Source organism: Dermochelys coriacea, chromosome 2, assembly GCF_009764565.3.
Source record: "Dermochelys coriacea isolate rDerCor1 chromosome 2, rDerCor1.pri.v4, whole genome shotgun sequence".
Classification (NCBI taxonomy): domain Eukaryota; kingdom Metazoa; phylum Chordata; order Testudines; family Dermochelyidae; genus Dermochelys; species Dermochelys coriacea.
Genome location: NC_050069.1, coordinates 48514757 through 48528160, shown reverse-complemented (window position 1 = coordinate 48528160; position 13404 = coordinate 48514757). Strand labels below are relative to the sequence as shown.

General features: G+C 37.7%; 1 protein-coding gene and 1 long non-coding RNA gene across 3 annotated transcripts in view; one reads left to right on the top strand and one right to left on the bottom strand.

Moving 5' to 3' along the window:
- The first annotated feature begins 200 nt into the window (after positions 1 to 200).
- LOC122458637 lies at positions 201 to 7829 on the top strand. Its single transcript, XR_006278733.1, has 2 exons — positions 201 to 3510; positions 3707 to 7829. It is a non-coding gene; the product is annotated as an uncharacterized LOC122458637 (long non-coding RNA).
- A 2109-nt stretch (positions 7830 to 9938) lies between these two features.
- Positions 9939 to 13404, bottom strand: part of MMP16 (matrix metallopeptidase 16) — a 265584-nt gene continuing 262118 nt past the window's right edge. For both annotated transcript variants that reach the window (XM_038392264.2, XM_038392266.2), the window contains one exon: positions 9939 to 12256. In XM_038392264.2, the coding sequence (XP_038248192.1) occupies positions 11922 to 12256 (335 nt within the window). In that variant the 3' untranslated portion in view covers positions 9939 to 11921. The remainder of the gene's footprint in view (positions 12257 to 13404) is intronic.

Below are 13404 nucleotides of genomic sequence, written 5' to 3'. Positions count from 1 at the left end.
GTTTAGAGCTCTGGAGGCAGTTTGCTTTAGAGTCTTGGACCAGCCCCGAAGAAAGCTTGTCTATGATTGTCAGGCATTGTCATGCTGCAAAAGCACCAAAGCCCTTCATGTTTCTAATTTGTTTTTGATATGTTCCTGCTTTCCACACTGAATGTTTTTGAATGCACACACATCTCATCCGGTGCAATACTGAAATCTTTCTGCTGTATGAATTGGGGAAGGCTCAATATCTCCTGACACAAGAGGAGCTTAGAAAGTGGCAGTAATTATACACACTGAGTAAAACCACAATGCCTTTACGAAACGTTTTTTCCTGTTCTCTTATTTATTGACAGATTTTTTTTAATTACAACACAATGAAACAATGGTAAGTACATAAGATGCAATAGTATAAAAAAGCCATTTTAACCCTTCCCTTGGTTAAGACACTTACAGCAGACAAGAACTGCCCCACCCAAACCCCCCTCCTCAAATGAAAACAAAAATAAATATAAATTAATAAATATAAAACAAATCACTGCACAGCCCTTAACTCTTTGATTGCCATGGCAAGAACCATAACAATTCTAGCATGTAACTTTTTTTTTTGTGGTTAAAGGTTGCCGCAGCAGTCAAAGGGTTATAGTGTTGTAAACATAAGTACTTTGTTGAAAATGTTCAGTTATGTTAATGGTTTACAGCAATGAGATTAATATCATGACCCCTTGACCTTTAATGACGCAATGTTATAAGGAGTTAAAGAGATAATAGCTTGGTGAGCTGTTACATAGAGTAATTAACTCATTTTATTTAACAATGCACAATGAGGCCTTGATTTACTAATAAAGAACAACTTGTGTATAATAAAACACTGTCCAATGTACTGATCAATAAAATCAATGAAAAAATCAGTCTAAGCACCACAAAATTTTGCCTGATTATATCTGACAGACATAATACACTTTAGCACCATTGAGTCAACCTTGCATTTGCACACAAACTCTGTGTTTGTCAGTAGAAGCTACCTGAAAGAATAACATATGTCAGTTATAAAAATATTATGGTATAGAATGCTGTGTGAGCAATAGAATAAAATAAAATAACAATCATGAAAAAAAATTTAGTTAGAGAAAGCAAGTAAAAATGCTCCAGTTATTTTGTTGCCAATACAGAACATAATGAGCAAAACTCCGGCATGAAATGCATGTGGGGCTATGCAGCAAAACCAGAATAAGGTGGGAAAATGTGCAGCACATGCTGAGATCGTTATTCTGGCTTATTTGTAGGGCTATCTAAAGTCACATGACCAGTGCAGCGTATGGTTCAGGGTGCAAAGCTTGAAAAGAGTTTTGGTTTGTCCAAATGTGGATTATGTCATGCCTAAAAACCCATCTAACATAGTCTAAGCCTAAGTATTGCACCAAAACCCATGTATGCACATGAAAACCCCATTCATACATCTTATTCTATTTCAAAGGTGGAGTAAAGTGAGCACACAGCAATATAGAAAGGGCCACTAAGTTGTAATATGGACTTCATAACATAATGGGACCAAATCAGTTTCTACAGCAAGTATAGACAACAGCTAATGGCAGAAAGAAGTGCTATTTAGATGGAAATCTGAAAAGGCTACTGAGATCAGAACCAACATAGAATCACTCGAACCGAAGCAGCAATTGAGTTATTGCGGCTACTAGGGCACAAAGCACGGAGAGTAAGCAGGATGCATGGCATTCAGGAGAAAGAACAGTTGAAACAAGATCTGTACGAAGCATCAAATACAACGTACCCTGAGCAGTGTATGCTTGCCAACATACTAGGGAAAACAGCCCCAGAATCAGATGCTTTAGCAACTGACAGCACTAACCACAGACCTGGCAAGGCGCAGACATCCCCCCCCCGCACCACTCGGCAATGGCTTCTGTGTGAACAAGCACATCTCTCTCACACAACAGACCTATAATGTCCAAATACGTGACTCTCCCTGAAAGCCATAAGTTACACTTCCAGGGTTTTAAACCCTGTGCATGATAGCATATGTTACAGAGACCTGTGCATAAATGTGCTATGAATAGGTATGAGTTAGTGGAGATTGGAAATAAGATAGTAACACGATGCTTAGGAAAGGGTCCCACTATTTAATAATGTTGGCTCAATAAATTATGATACAAGGCTGGTGGATATGTGTGAATGAGCTGAGGTGTCAGAAATAAAATACTCCAACACCTCAATAGTGTAAATGTAGATTATCTACTCTCAAGAAGAAAAAATAACATTAGAAGGAGAAAACGTTAATCACAACATTTGCAGCTGCCAAGTATTGGTAGCATGATAGAAATGATGGGCGTATGTGCAGAACAATGCTAGCATTGTTGAAATACAGCCGCCTGGACAGCTCAGCCATCACAGCGTGAACACGTGTGGACAATGCACATGGGCTGACACCAAGATAATACACTACCACTGTAACACCATTCACAAAAGATGTACAAAACCAGATGTGATAATCTGAGCAAGCAGTTTGTGATGCGTACTGCAGGCTGTGCAAACATTTTTATCCACAGTTTAGGAAAGAAGCAATGGGCAATGGTTGAGGGAGACTTTAAAAATCATGCCTGAATACCCGAAAGCTTGACTGTCCATGTGAATATAAGGATGCAGCAAATCAACCCTGTGGATAAGAAAGATTGAAATACTAAAATTAAATGTGTAAAAGATGTTGATGTTGTCTAGCGTCATTTTAGTGAAAGGTGTGCACAAGATGCCTCAAGTATGCACATGGAATGACTCAAATAATCGTAGCCACCATCACATCAGCAATAGACACAAAAGGGGTGGATTTCCTTGTGATTGATTGCAACTGTGGGTGTCTGTGTCAGATTGACCAATGAGACATGGACAACAACATTTTAACACCTGTTCCCAGTCCACATAGTTCATTTGTTACTGCTTGCTATTCTAGCTAAAGCAGAGAACATTAGGCACCACCCTTTTCAGTAGGAAACTCACAATGAAGAGAAATGATGGATCAGAGGCTTATATCAGCATACATGGAGAAACAAGCAATTCATCCAGTAATGGTAGCCATGCTTCTATGTATCACAGAAACATATCATACACTGTGGCTGTCATGGAGGCAAAGAAGTGTTTCTTCTCTTCCATCATAACACCTGAGAAGTCTTATCCAGTGGAGCTGTTCACATGGCAGAAAATGCAAGTGAATCTAGGATGCCATCATCTGAAAATAGAGTTGAGTACTTTTCACTGTGACAAATTGGATTGGATTCAGAGTGGTTTTACCATATCTATGAGGAAAGATGAATGCTATGTTATCTCTGGTAGATTTTCAATTGGTTTTATTGATTGAGAGGGCAGGGTTCCAGTGTCACTAAGACAAGCCATCACTAGGCCCTTGCACAAGAAACCTTTGACCTTGATTATCTCTCTATCACATTTTCTCTAGCCTATTCTTTTTGGAGTAAGGTTACGGAGACTGGTTGAAGGCAATTCTGGGTGCACCTAGAATCCTAGGTTTCAGAGTAGCAGCCGTGTTAGTCTGTATTCGCAAAAAGAAAAGGAGTACTGGTGGCACCTTAGAGACTAACACATTTATTAGATGCAATGCATCCGATGAAGTGAGCTGTAGCTCACAAAAGCTTATGCTCTAATAAATTTGTTAGTCTCTAAGGTGCCACCAGTACTCCTTTTCTTTTTTCTAGAATCCTAGGTCTCCTCTATTCCAGTGAAACTGCTTTCAGGTTTGGGTATAGAGACTGACCTGTTCTCATTTGTTATTGGTATCTCCTCCTAGAGATGAACAGTGGTCAGGTGCCTATACATATACTGTTATATCTCTTAGTAACCTTTAATCAGGAGGTTGACTCAACTGTGGTTACTGGCAGTGGTGGAAGGGATTCCTCATGAATAATTTTAATTATTTCCTTTATGAGAGATGTAAGTGGGTGGTGCTGGGTAACTGCATTTGTCCTCACTGTGAGCCAAGGAATGCCTCTGGCAAAGCCAACATATACAAAGAAGGTGAGAGCCCATATATTTTGGACAATGTAAAGAAGGACCACGGACACAGATATAATCAGTGCAATGGTTTTCATCCTTACATAGTAAAACAGAAATACTGAGTTACATTACGACTCAGATGTTTAAATGGTGAATTGAGAGGAGATAGCCTCATGGCATTGGAACTGTGCATTAAAGATTGTAGTAAATAGGTACTAGACACTTAGTTAATAGAAGATGTTTTATCAAATGTATTATATAGAGGAAAAGGTGAAGAATGAATGTAAATGATGTATAACTGATTGACACCATTGCAGGCTTGTTGAGTACTGGATTCCTTTCCTAACTAAACATGCATGCTCAACATGAGGATGATGGTTGCATGGGTATAACTTCATATCCGTCTGATATTTCAGATCACCATGGATATTGACAAGCAATGAACTCTGACAGGACATGGCCATGTAGAGTTATACTAGGGGTATCATCTAGCTTTTGGCACATGGCCAAGTCATAATTTGGTAGCAATTGTTTACCTGCATACAGTAGTAAGCTGGCAGGTATGTTGACAAAAACCAGAATCTGTATCACACATAGCAGTGAATAGCAGAGTTTGACAAGATCAGTTAAAACGGCAGATGATCATGGTAACACAGCAGCACTACCAGCTGTTGGCAATGCCTACTGAATGTATCTCATCGAGAGATTCTTCCTCTGAAAGCATTTATCCATGTATACCTCCAGACATCTGACAAAAAGGGAATCAAATCTATTGGTGGCGCCAATATGTAATCGAGAAGAGCATCCACTGTTATTATGCCAGTATCCAAGAAGAGCACATATGCTGAGCATAACCGTTTGCATTCAGATTCATCACATGCATAGATTTGGGATTGTCTAGTTATTAGTCAGGATATGCAGTCCTATAATACTGCTTGCTGGGATATGCCCAAATATCATGTAATGGTGCACACTGGAAAACTCAAGAGCACTATCAGCAATCACTTTATATTGCTGACTATGCTACCACAGCTCATACCTGAGCATAGTAATGGCAGTAGTGGATTCATAATTTGTTCATATAGCACAGTAATTAGCTTGACATGCACATATGTATGTTTTTAGGGTGACTGTCAGTTCATCACATGGATACAAACTCGTGGTTTATGGGAGTGTAGGCAAATGTGTCTCATCAGGACAAGAGCTGCATTATGCGAGCACACTGGAATGATAATGCAAGCAGAAAATTATTATATGACTTCACACCCCAATGCTTGCAAGTGCTTAACCATTACGGGAATGGTACTAATTTGCAGGTATATATTATGCTTTGCCTGCTGAGTGAAAGATGAAGTGCTTCATCCAAGTCACTGATAAATGTGGGTTTATGCTGGTGAGGGTCAATGACCAGTTGTGTATAGAATTGTGATGTGACTATCTAACCTCGGCATCATGTTGAAACAAAAGGGAACCATAACTGACAACTGTATTGTGTAAACCACATGTGAGGAAGGATGTTGATGAACATACCATTTGAGGGATGTCATGGATTCAGCATGATCACTATTTCTGCACTAGTATCACATGATGAAATATGGCAACTTATCACTGTGCACTATTGTAACAGCAAGAGGTGACTAGGTGACTAAGATTGTGAATTCAGGTTTGTCCCTGAATATGGGAAAAAACAGAGACTGGCTGGTGTGCGACCATGTGCCACTGCTGGTGATTGAATGGGGCAGCAATTATGAAAGAGGTGGTATGTGGTTTGATAGGGACATGTGGTTCAATGGGTTTAGGGTCATTGTTGACTAATCAGGGCTTTACAGTTAATATGGATCACTCACCATGATAATAGTTTGTGAATGCTGTCATTCTCCATAGGTTTATGAATTCATGCTGCCTGACTGCAAGGCTGATGTATATCAACAATAATGGCTACATTGTGTAACACTTAATCATGTATGGGTTTTTGCTGTGGTGGCAATTCACACTATAGAACATACATAGAGAACGGTGGATAGCTTTTTCTTTAGGATGTCATCCTTGTTTCTGCAGCTATCACTTGCACAGGTTTCATTATTCTGTAGCATTCCCTTGTCTGTCTACACATTACAGCAGTGTACAATGGTGTCTACAACCATGTCTACACACTGTATATGTCATATACTCATCTCATATACTATGGGATGAGATATAAGTATACATAGCATCTGTGAATGCACACATAAACATTGATGAAATGAAGACAATTGGTGACTGATATGCTACAGCTTCTCTGCGTTAGGAAAACAAGAATTTTATATCATGTATCCATGGTTAGCATAGTGTTAATCAATACTTTGGAACAATGTTCTAAGGTAGTGCCAATATTTACTTGCAATGATCATGTATTAATGTTACTCAAACATCTGGAACCCTATTTATTAGTGAGCTATTCCTTCTACATATTCATCTATAAAATAACATTGTGCCATATGGAATCTATATTGTATGATACTAGATGGCCCCAGGGTCAGCTGTTGCATGGGGTCAGCCATTGAAGTCTATGATGGTGATAAGCTGATTATGACTGTTATATGAGCTCAGTTGCTTTGTGCCAGCTGGTAGGCAAAGCACAAAAGTGGATTAGAGAAATAGGAACATGATCATGTACTGCCAAGGTATTTTGTCATGAGAACATTGAGGGATACTGTGATGACTTTCATGGACATACAGAGATGGTTACTTTTATGTATATATGATGTACTTTGGCTGTGTTTTTGCCCCTGACATGGCTCCATGTAATCAGCCTCACCTCAAAATAACATAACCACTATTTTGATCCCACAATCAGAACGCTATGAACGAATAGAGTGTGTTGAGTGTTACAACAGTGAGGTGTCAGTCATGCTTTTATCACTACACTATCTGTGCTCTATCATTTCTTTAGTACACACATAGGGACTATTTGCTTTACAGCACAGTTCAACACCCAACTAGACAGGTGGTCATTTGCACCTTCCACTGATGAAGGTGCCATTCTATGGTGATTGTTCTGCTGAAATAATTCATTCAAGGGGCTGGAAGCACAGCAGCCAAAAGGTAGACAGGGCCACAAACACAGATAAAAGGCAGATACTGATCCCAGACTTGTCTCCTTCCCCTCTCCTACTGCCTGTATGACTGAGGCGGTTCTGGCTGTGCATAGCTTCCTCCACCTCTGGAGCCACTAGCAGATAGGTCAAGCCTGACTTTGAATGGGATATAGGACCCAAAACAAAACAAGAACCCTGAGCTGTTTCCTTGTTTCAGTCTGTTCCTCTTTGCATGGTTCCAACTTGTGCCTCTATGTGTGTGGTGGTTTAGGTCCCTACTTGCTTTAATACATAATGAATGGAACATGCACTGTTTGATCTTCATTATTTGATTATGTGTCTTTTCAAGCCATTCCCCCACTAATAATACAAATGTGAAAAGCTAGAATGAGAGTGTAATGTTCCACTGTTTATAGGCACACCTATTTTTCTGCTCTATGCACTTTTTCCTACCAACAAGCCAGAATTTGATTCCATATATTTAACTAAATACCAAAAGCTGCATTTAACTAACATCAGGACTGCATTTAACTAACATCATAAGCCAACAAAAGCCAAGGAATTCAGAGTTAAGTCTTACACTCTATTCTTAACCCACAATATTATAAAATCAGGGGTTCTGGGATGGGCGGGTGGCAGAGGGGATGCACACACACACTGCTGTGGGACAAGGGAAGTTTGGTCCTCCATTTTGAAATTTCCTGGTTTTCATCAATGTTTCACAATCTTAACCTTTTTTTTAACCTACTCCCCAACTCAACCCAAAAAAAGAAAAGAAAAAGAAAAATCATTTCTAGGATGTTACAAAATGTGTATTATATTTATTCAGGGGATTTGACAGGGCTCATTTGGAGCCATCTGAGTCTCTCCATTTCAACCTACCAAGTAAATATACAAATACATATTCTGCTAAATTTATTTTCTGATACAATTTAATTTAAATGTTTTTCTGTCTATAGGAAATAGCTTCTTGTTATTCTTGACTTACACTAAACCTGTATAATCAGCTTGCCAGACTTTAATAGACTGATGAAATCCACATTTAGTATTGTATATATTCACAGTGTAGATTGCGACAATACTAATATGGGATTATTAAAAACATTAGGAAAAAAGTTACTGCACATGAGCAGAAACCAAACATTCAAAACATAGTTCATCTGTTTTATTCTATTCTTTGTTGACACCAACAATTATTAGATTCTACTGTGGAATAACTGTTTATCAAATTTCATTTTCTTAAATCATAAGGTGTTTTTGATGTATATGAGTTCAAAACTAAACCTGGGAAAATACCTCATTTATTTTAAACTCCTATAATTTAAAAGCAACCAAATATACATTTTTGAAATTAGACTGAACATAAACCACTCCTAGATCTTTCAGCCTGAAGCAAATTTTAATGGCTGTTATAACCTATTGAAAATAGAAATGTATAATAATAGAAATGCTGATACAAACTTAACCTGCACGGCATAAACATGTCATACAACACTCTTTTTATTCTTCCTCTCTCTGTATATAATATATATGTGTACTTTTACCTAAAAGAAAATAGATTAAGAATCAAGTTATTATGCATTCATGTATCTATGATGTACCATATATCAAGCACTAGATTATCACACTTACCTTCCAGCGAAATTACTGTAAGTTAAATTCTCCAAATACAAACATTTTTTGTTACCTTATCAATGAACAACAGTCAACATGCTGAGCACTTCATTATTCTCAGGGAAATAGTTGCACAAAAAGTCAAAGATGCCATGAGAGAGACTTTGAAAATGAAGTGAAATAGTTAAGTGAGCAAGAAAACAGATGAGATGCTGTTCTGTTTTAAGGATAATATCAAATTGTCTGGTTCTCTTGTTGCAGAGGAAAATCAACTGCAGGTTAAATAATTTTGTCGTGGTTTCCACCAACTATCCAAGGGACAAAATCAGAACAAAAACATGAGTCCTTTTGATCTATCTGTTGCAGAACATAATTTACAATTGTTTGTGGACAACAAAAGTCACCCCGTGGATTAAAAAAAATGACAAGCAGGCATAATATTTTGAATTCCCTAAATGAGCTGATGCGTAGTAAATATTATCCTATGCTCTGTAGTTGTGAATGCACTCTTTACATTTTCAGCAACAGCTGAAATGAATCTACTGAAGAAATGCTATGGGCTGATACTGGTGCACTTATAACATACAGCATACAGTACCTCTACAAAACATCTCCAAAATGCCATCTGCATTGCATATTTGCTGTAAAACTATACCTTTTTTCTAACTGTTCTTTTTTGTTAGCCGTACGTATATATATTTCTGTTTGTGTTCTAAGAAATAACAGTTTGCGATGTTTTATAGCATGCCACACATGATCATAAAATAAGTCTTCAAATCATGTAATTGAACAAAAAAGCATACTAATTTTTCATGCTAGGCTCAATACAAATATAAATTCAAGGCAGTCAAGCGATCCATTACCAAAATAATCATAATGATAATATATTTATATGTATATATATACCTACACTCTCTAAAAATGATCAAGTAATGTATATTAGGAAATAAGTAAGAAATCTGTTGAATCTAGTATAAAAATCTTATTTTATGTAAAAGCCAATGCTGGCTGTTTCAAGTATTTAAGTACTTTTCTTATAACTTGGTCACTAATAATTAGTTATTTGTAGAAATTACTAATTTTATATTGAAAATTGTATTCAAGTTAAATAAAAATTCACTTCTACTGTAGTTCATTTTTAGAGTGTGCATGTATACATAGCAAAATGCCCATCTACAGATCTACCATAAAAATTTTTGTTGCTGTCACTGCTTTCCTAAGAAAACACTTCAATGCTTTTCTGTAATCTTGGATAATTAATATCAGGCCATTTAAAAACAAAAACTAATCCAAACTGATTAGCAACACCAGATTATCTTCAGTTTGTGCCAGTTTGCAAGTTAAAGGTCAAAGAGCAAAGACATAGGACAGTGCAATTTAAGGAAATTCAGACAGTGAAGCTTTTCACAGAAGACAATGTTTAACTTGGTAATGACAGTCAACAGATCAATAATCAAATTCAAGGCAAGCTGTTCATTATTTCAAAAGCGACTCCCCTCAAATCCTGGCTTTCATACAAAGCCAGGTGTCTGACTCATGGGGTGCATTCATTCTGACCATCTCTAATAAGTTCACAGCCCAATGACTGTAAAGCCTATCACTGCAAGAAGCAGCTCCTAAAATCAATAAAGAGGTCTGTCAGTTACTGACTTTTCTCTAGGAAAAAAATATTGATACAAACCTGCTCTGCAGGTCACATGAAAATGACAATACTGCTGTTAGCACAAATTACACACAATGACAAAATGCTTTGGTGGTCCCTTGGCTCTGTCAGTGATTTAATGTAGAGCTAAATGCCAGAGATCTGACTAACCCTTTGAGAACTATGTTAAACATGCAATAGGTAATTCACCCGATATTCATGCAACATCAGAGTCATCATTTTAACTTTCCTTTCGAACACTATCTTCATGTATTCATTTACCAAGGCAAATTGAATTATCATGCAACATAGTTTAAAACAGAAATTCAATAGGTCTAAGATAAAAGGCTAAGCAGTAAAACTATAGCCAGTTCAAAAAATCCTATGTGAGTGCTACAAGTTATTAAAATAAGTATTTATTTTACCAGAAAGTAGCTGGCAAATATATTTTTGTTTCTGTTCATTTGTTATAAATGATTTTTATCAATAATGCAAGTAATTAAAAGCCCTTACTTACACTTATAGGATATCTGTTTTAAAAACCTGAATTTCATTAACCTGTATTTCCACATACCGCTTCTGCAGTTCTATACTTCCATGGCAACCAAGATTAGCATCCTTCAGACTCTAAAAGCTAATCCTATAGTTCTCAAAGGGTTCACCAATATAATGCTAGTGTCAATTTTCTCTATAACATGACTGTCACTTTAGTTCATTGCAATCCACTTCAGAGGCATGCTTTTTTCACTATGCTTTGGAATGAGTATTCCTGACAGACCTATGAAAGGCCTGGGGCAGTTGGACTGGTACAGCTTGGGAAAAAAATGATGCAGGAAAATGAACAAAAGAAAGAAACAATAAAAAGGTTCCGTTTGAAATATAGTAATGAATATAAATGTGTTAAAACATTGAGGACGTAGCTCAGAACAGCTGTATAAAACACAAAATGAATGTATCATTAAGGCTGTTACAATATTGCAGATATTTTGGCCCCTTGTTTGTTGGAAAATGGCTGTCCGAACAGTCTGAAGTCCTGCATGTCATCCTGGTCTCCCACTTGACAAAAATCGTGTGTAGGAGTATACAACTATATCCATAGCAGACAGAAAGCAGTCCTCTTTGGAGACAAAGCTGTTTGGGTCTTCACACTTTCCTGAAAGTTCAATGTGGGTTGTTGTGTTGTTTTTAATTAAAAAAAAACAAAACAAAACGTTTACTTTCAGCAAAATTATTTTCAAAGGGGAACAGGCTTTAGGGGAAAAACTGTAGAAACACTGGATTTTTCTTTTCTTTTTTCCTCTTCATTAGTTAATCCTGATAGTTTATTGGGTATTGAGCGTGCAGAGGAAAGGTCTGGAACCAAATGACAAAGAAAGACAAAGGACTGAAAAAACGGCAGATTCTGTCTATCATGGAAGATTCCCAGTAGAGTGAATCCCCACTCATGTGCAGGACAGGCAACCCCCTGGGTTTTAAAGATCAGCTCTGATTCAGGCTGACAGATTCCTGCTCCTAGCTAGGAAACCACACAACAGCTCTTATGTTGAATCTCAAGTTACTACAAACTCCTGGGAGACCAAAAACCCCCTACATCACACCCACTCTTGCATAGAGCGTTTGCAGTACAGTATGTGACGGGGTGTTCCTTTCCTCTTGAACTGGAATACAGTGTAAACCAAGACAAGGAGGCACAAGGCCAGGATGCAGGGAATGACAATGGCTATGGCTTTCACAGTGCTGGCTGTGTTGTCCAGTTTGATGACAATGTCCACGTCATCTTGAGGGCTGTGTCGGTCTTTGTCCCGGTCTGTTGGTCCATCACAACCCATAAAATCCTTGAGGATGGATCTGGGATATCCAGGTTCCACCCTAAGCATCTGGTTATTGAATTTCCAATACTCCTTTCCTTTGTAGAAATATGTGAAGCCTGGGAAACAAAAGTGCAGTTATTCATGGTCATGTTGACAATCTGCTTATAAAGACTGAAGTTAAACAGCCTTCAATATTCACCAAATGGCATTGAGCTATTTTCTGAGCACCAGATTCTATAAAGTTAAAGTAATATGGATTATTCAGGTGCAGATCAGGATAGGAAGTTTCCAGATCTTCTTGGCACTAGGTATATGGCTCCTAAGAAAGCTCTTGTCCAAACTAGCATCCAAGGCAGAACTTCACTTCCTTCTTGTCTTTAAAAAAACTTTAAACCTCAAGTTTCCTATATGAGTAAACTCGGATCTAGTCTTATTCTAATAATATGACTGTGAAGAAATGCTAGAGAAAAACAATTGAGGAATTTAGGGGCCGAATGATTCATCCGTTAATTGAACACTTGACCACAATTAGAATTATAGCACAGTTCCAGGGCTGAGTCCCAATAGTTCAAGGAGTCAGAGTCCCTCTCAGGATGGGAAATCAGTTTAAATGAATTCTAACTCTGTGCTAGACCAGGCTGAAATGAGACCTGACTCTCTTCAATGCCATTTTAGCTTCCTGCTGTACTTCAGATGGAGGAAACACTATATGAACGAACAGCAGCCTTACCAAGAGAGAACAGGTGTACCCAGCTACACATTTTCTGCAGGGAACTGGTATTTGATCATTCAGATGCAATCCAATATAAATTATGAAATATGACTACACGAAGACATCCTAGTGTCCTGCCAAAAACCTAAATTATGTTGCTATCCCAGCTGAAAAATGGCATTGATCTGGCATGAAACAAACCACAATGGATGCACTTTCTCCTGTTGTTTATGACCTGAATGCATACAGTTGGAGATTTCCTGGGCTTTACTTGATAAGCCTCATGTTCTTTCCTACAGTGCTAACGGCACTAAGACAGATTGGGTATCACTTGTCATACTAATTATGGCATACTAATAATGCTTACTGGAAAGATTAGTGGACTAGATATTAGAGAGAATATTAATAATCTCTTACTCAAACAAAAGTCAGGCACTTTCAGTTGTGCAGAAGAAGACATTTTATTATAGTTTTTTTTCCAATTCAGAACTACACACAAAAGCCTTTGTCCCTCCCACCTGCACATTTATCAATGTGAGGAATTAAAAAAAA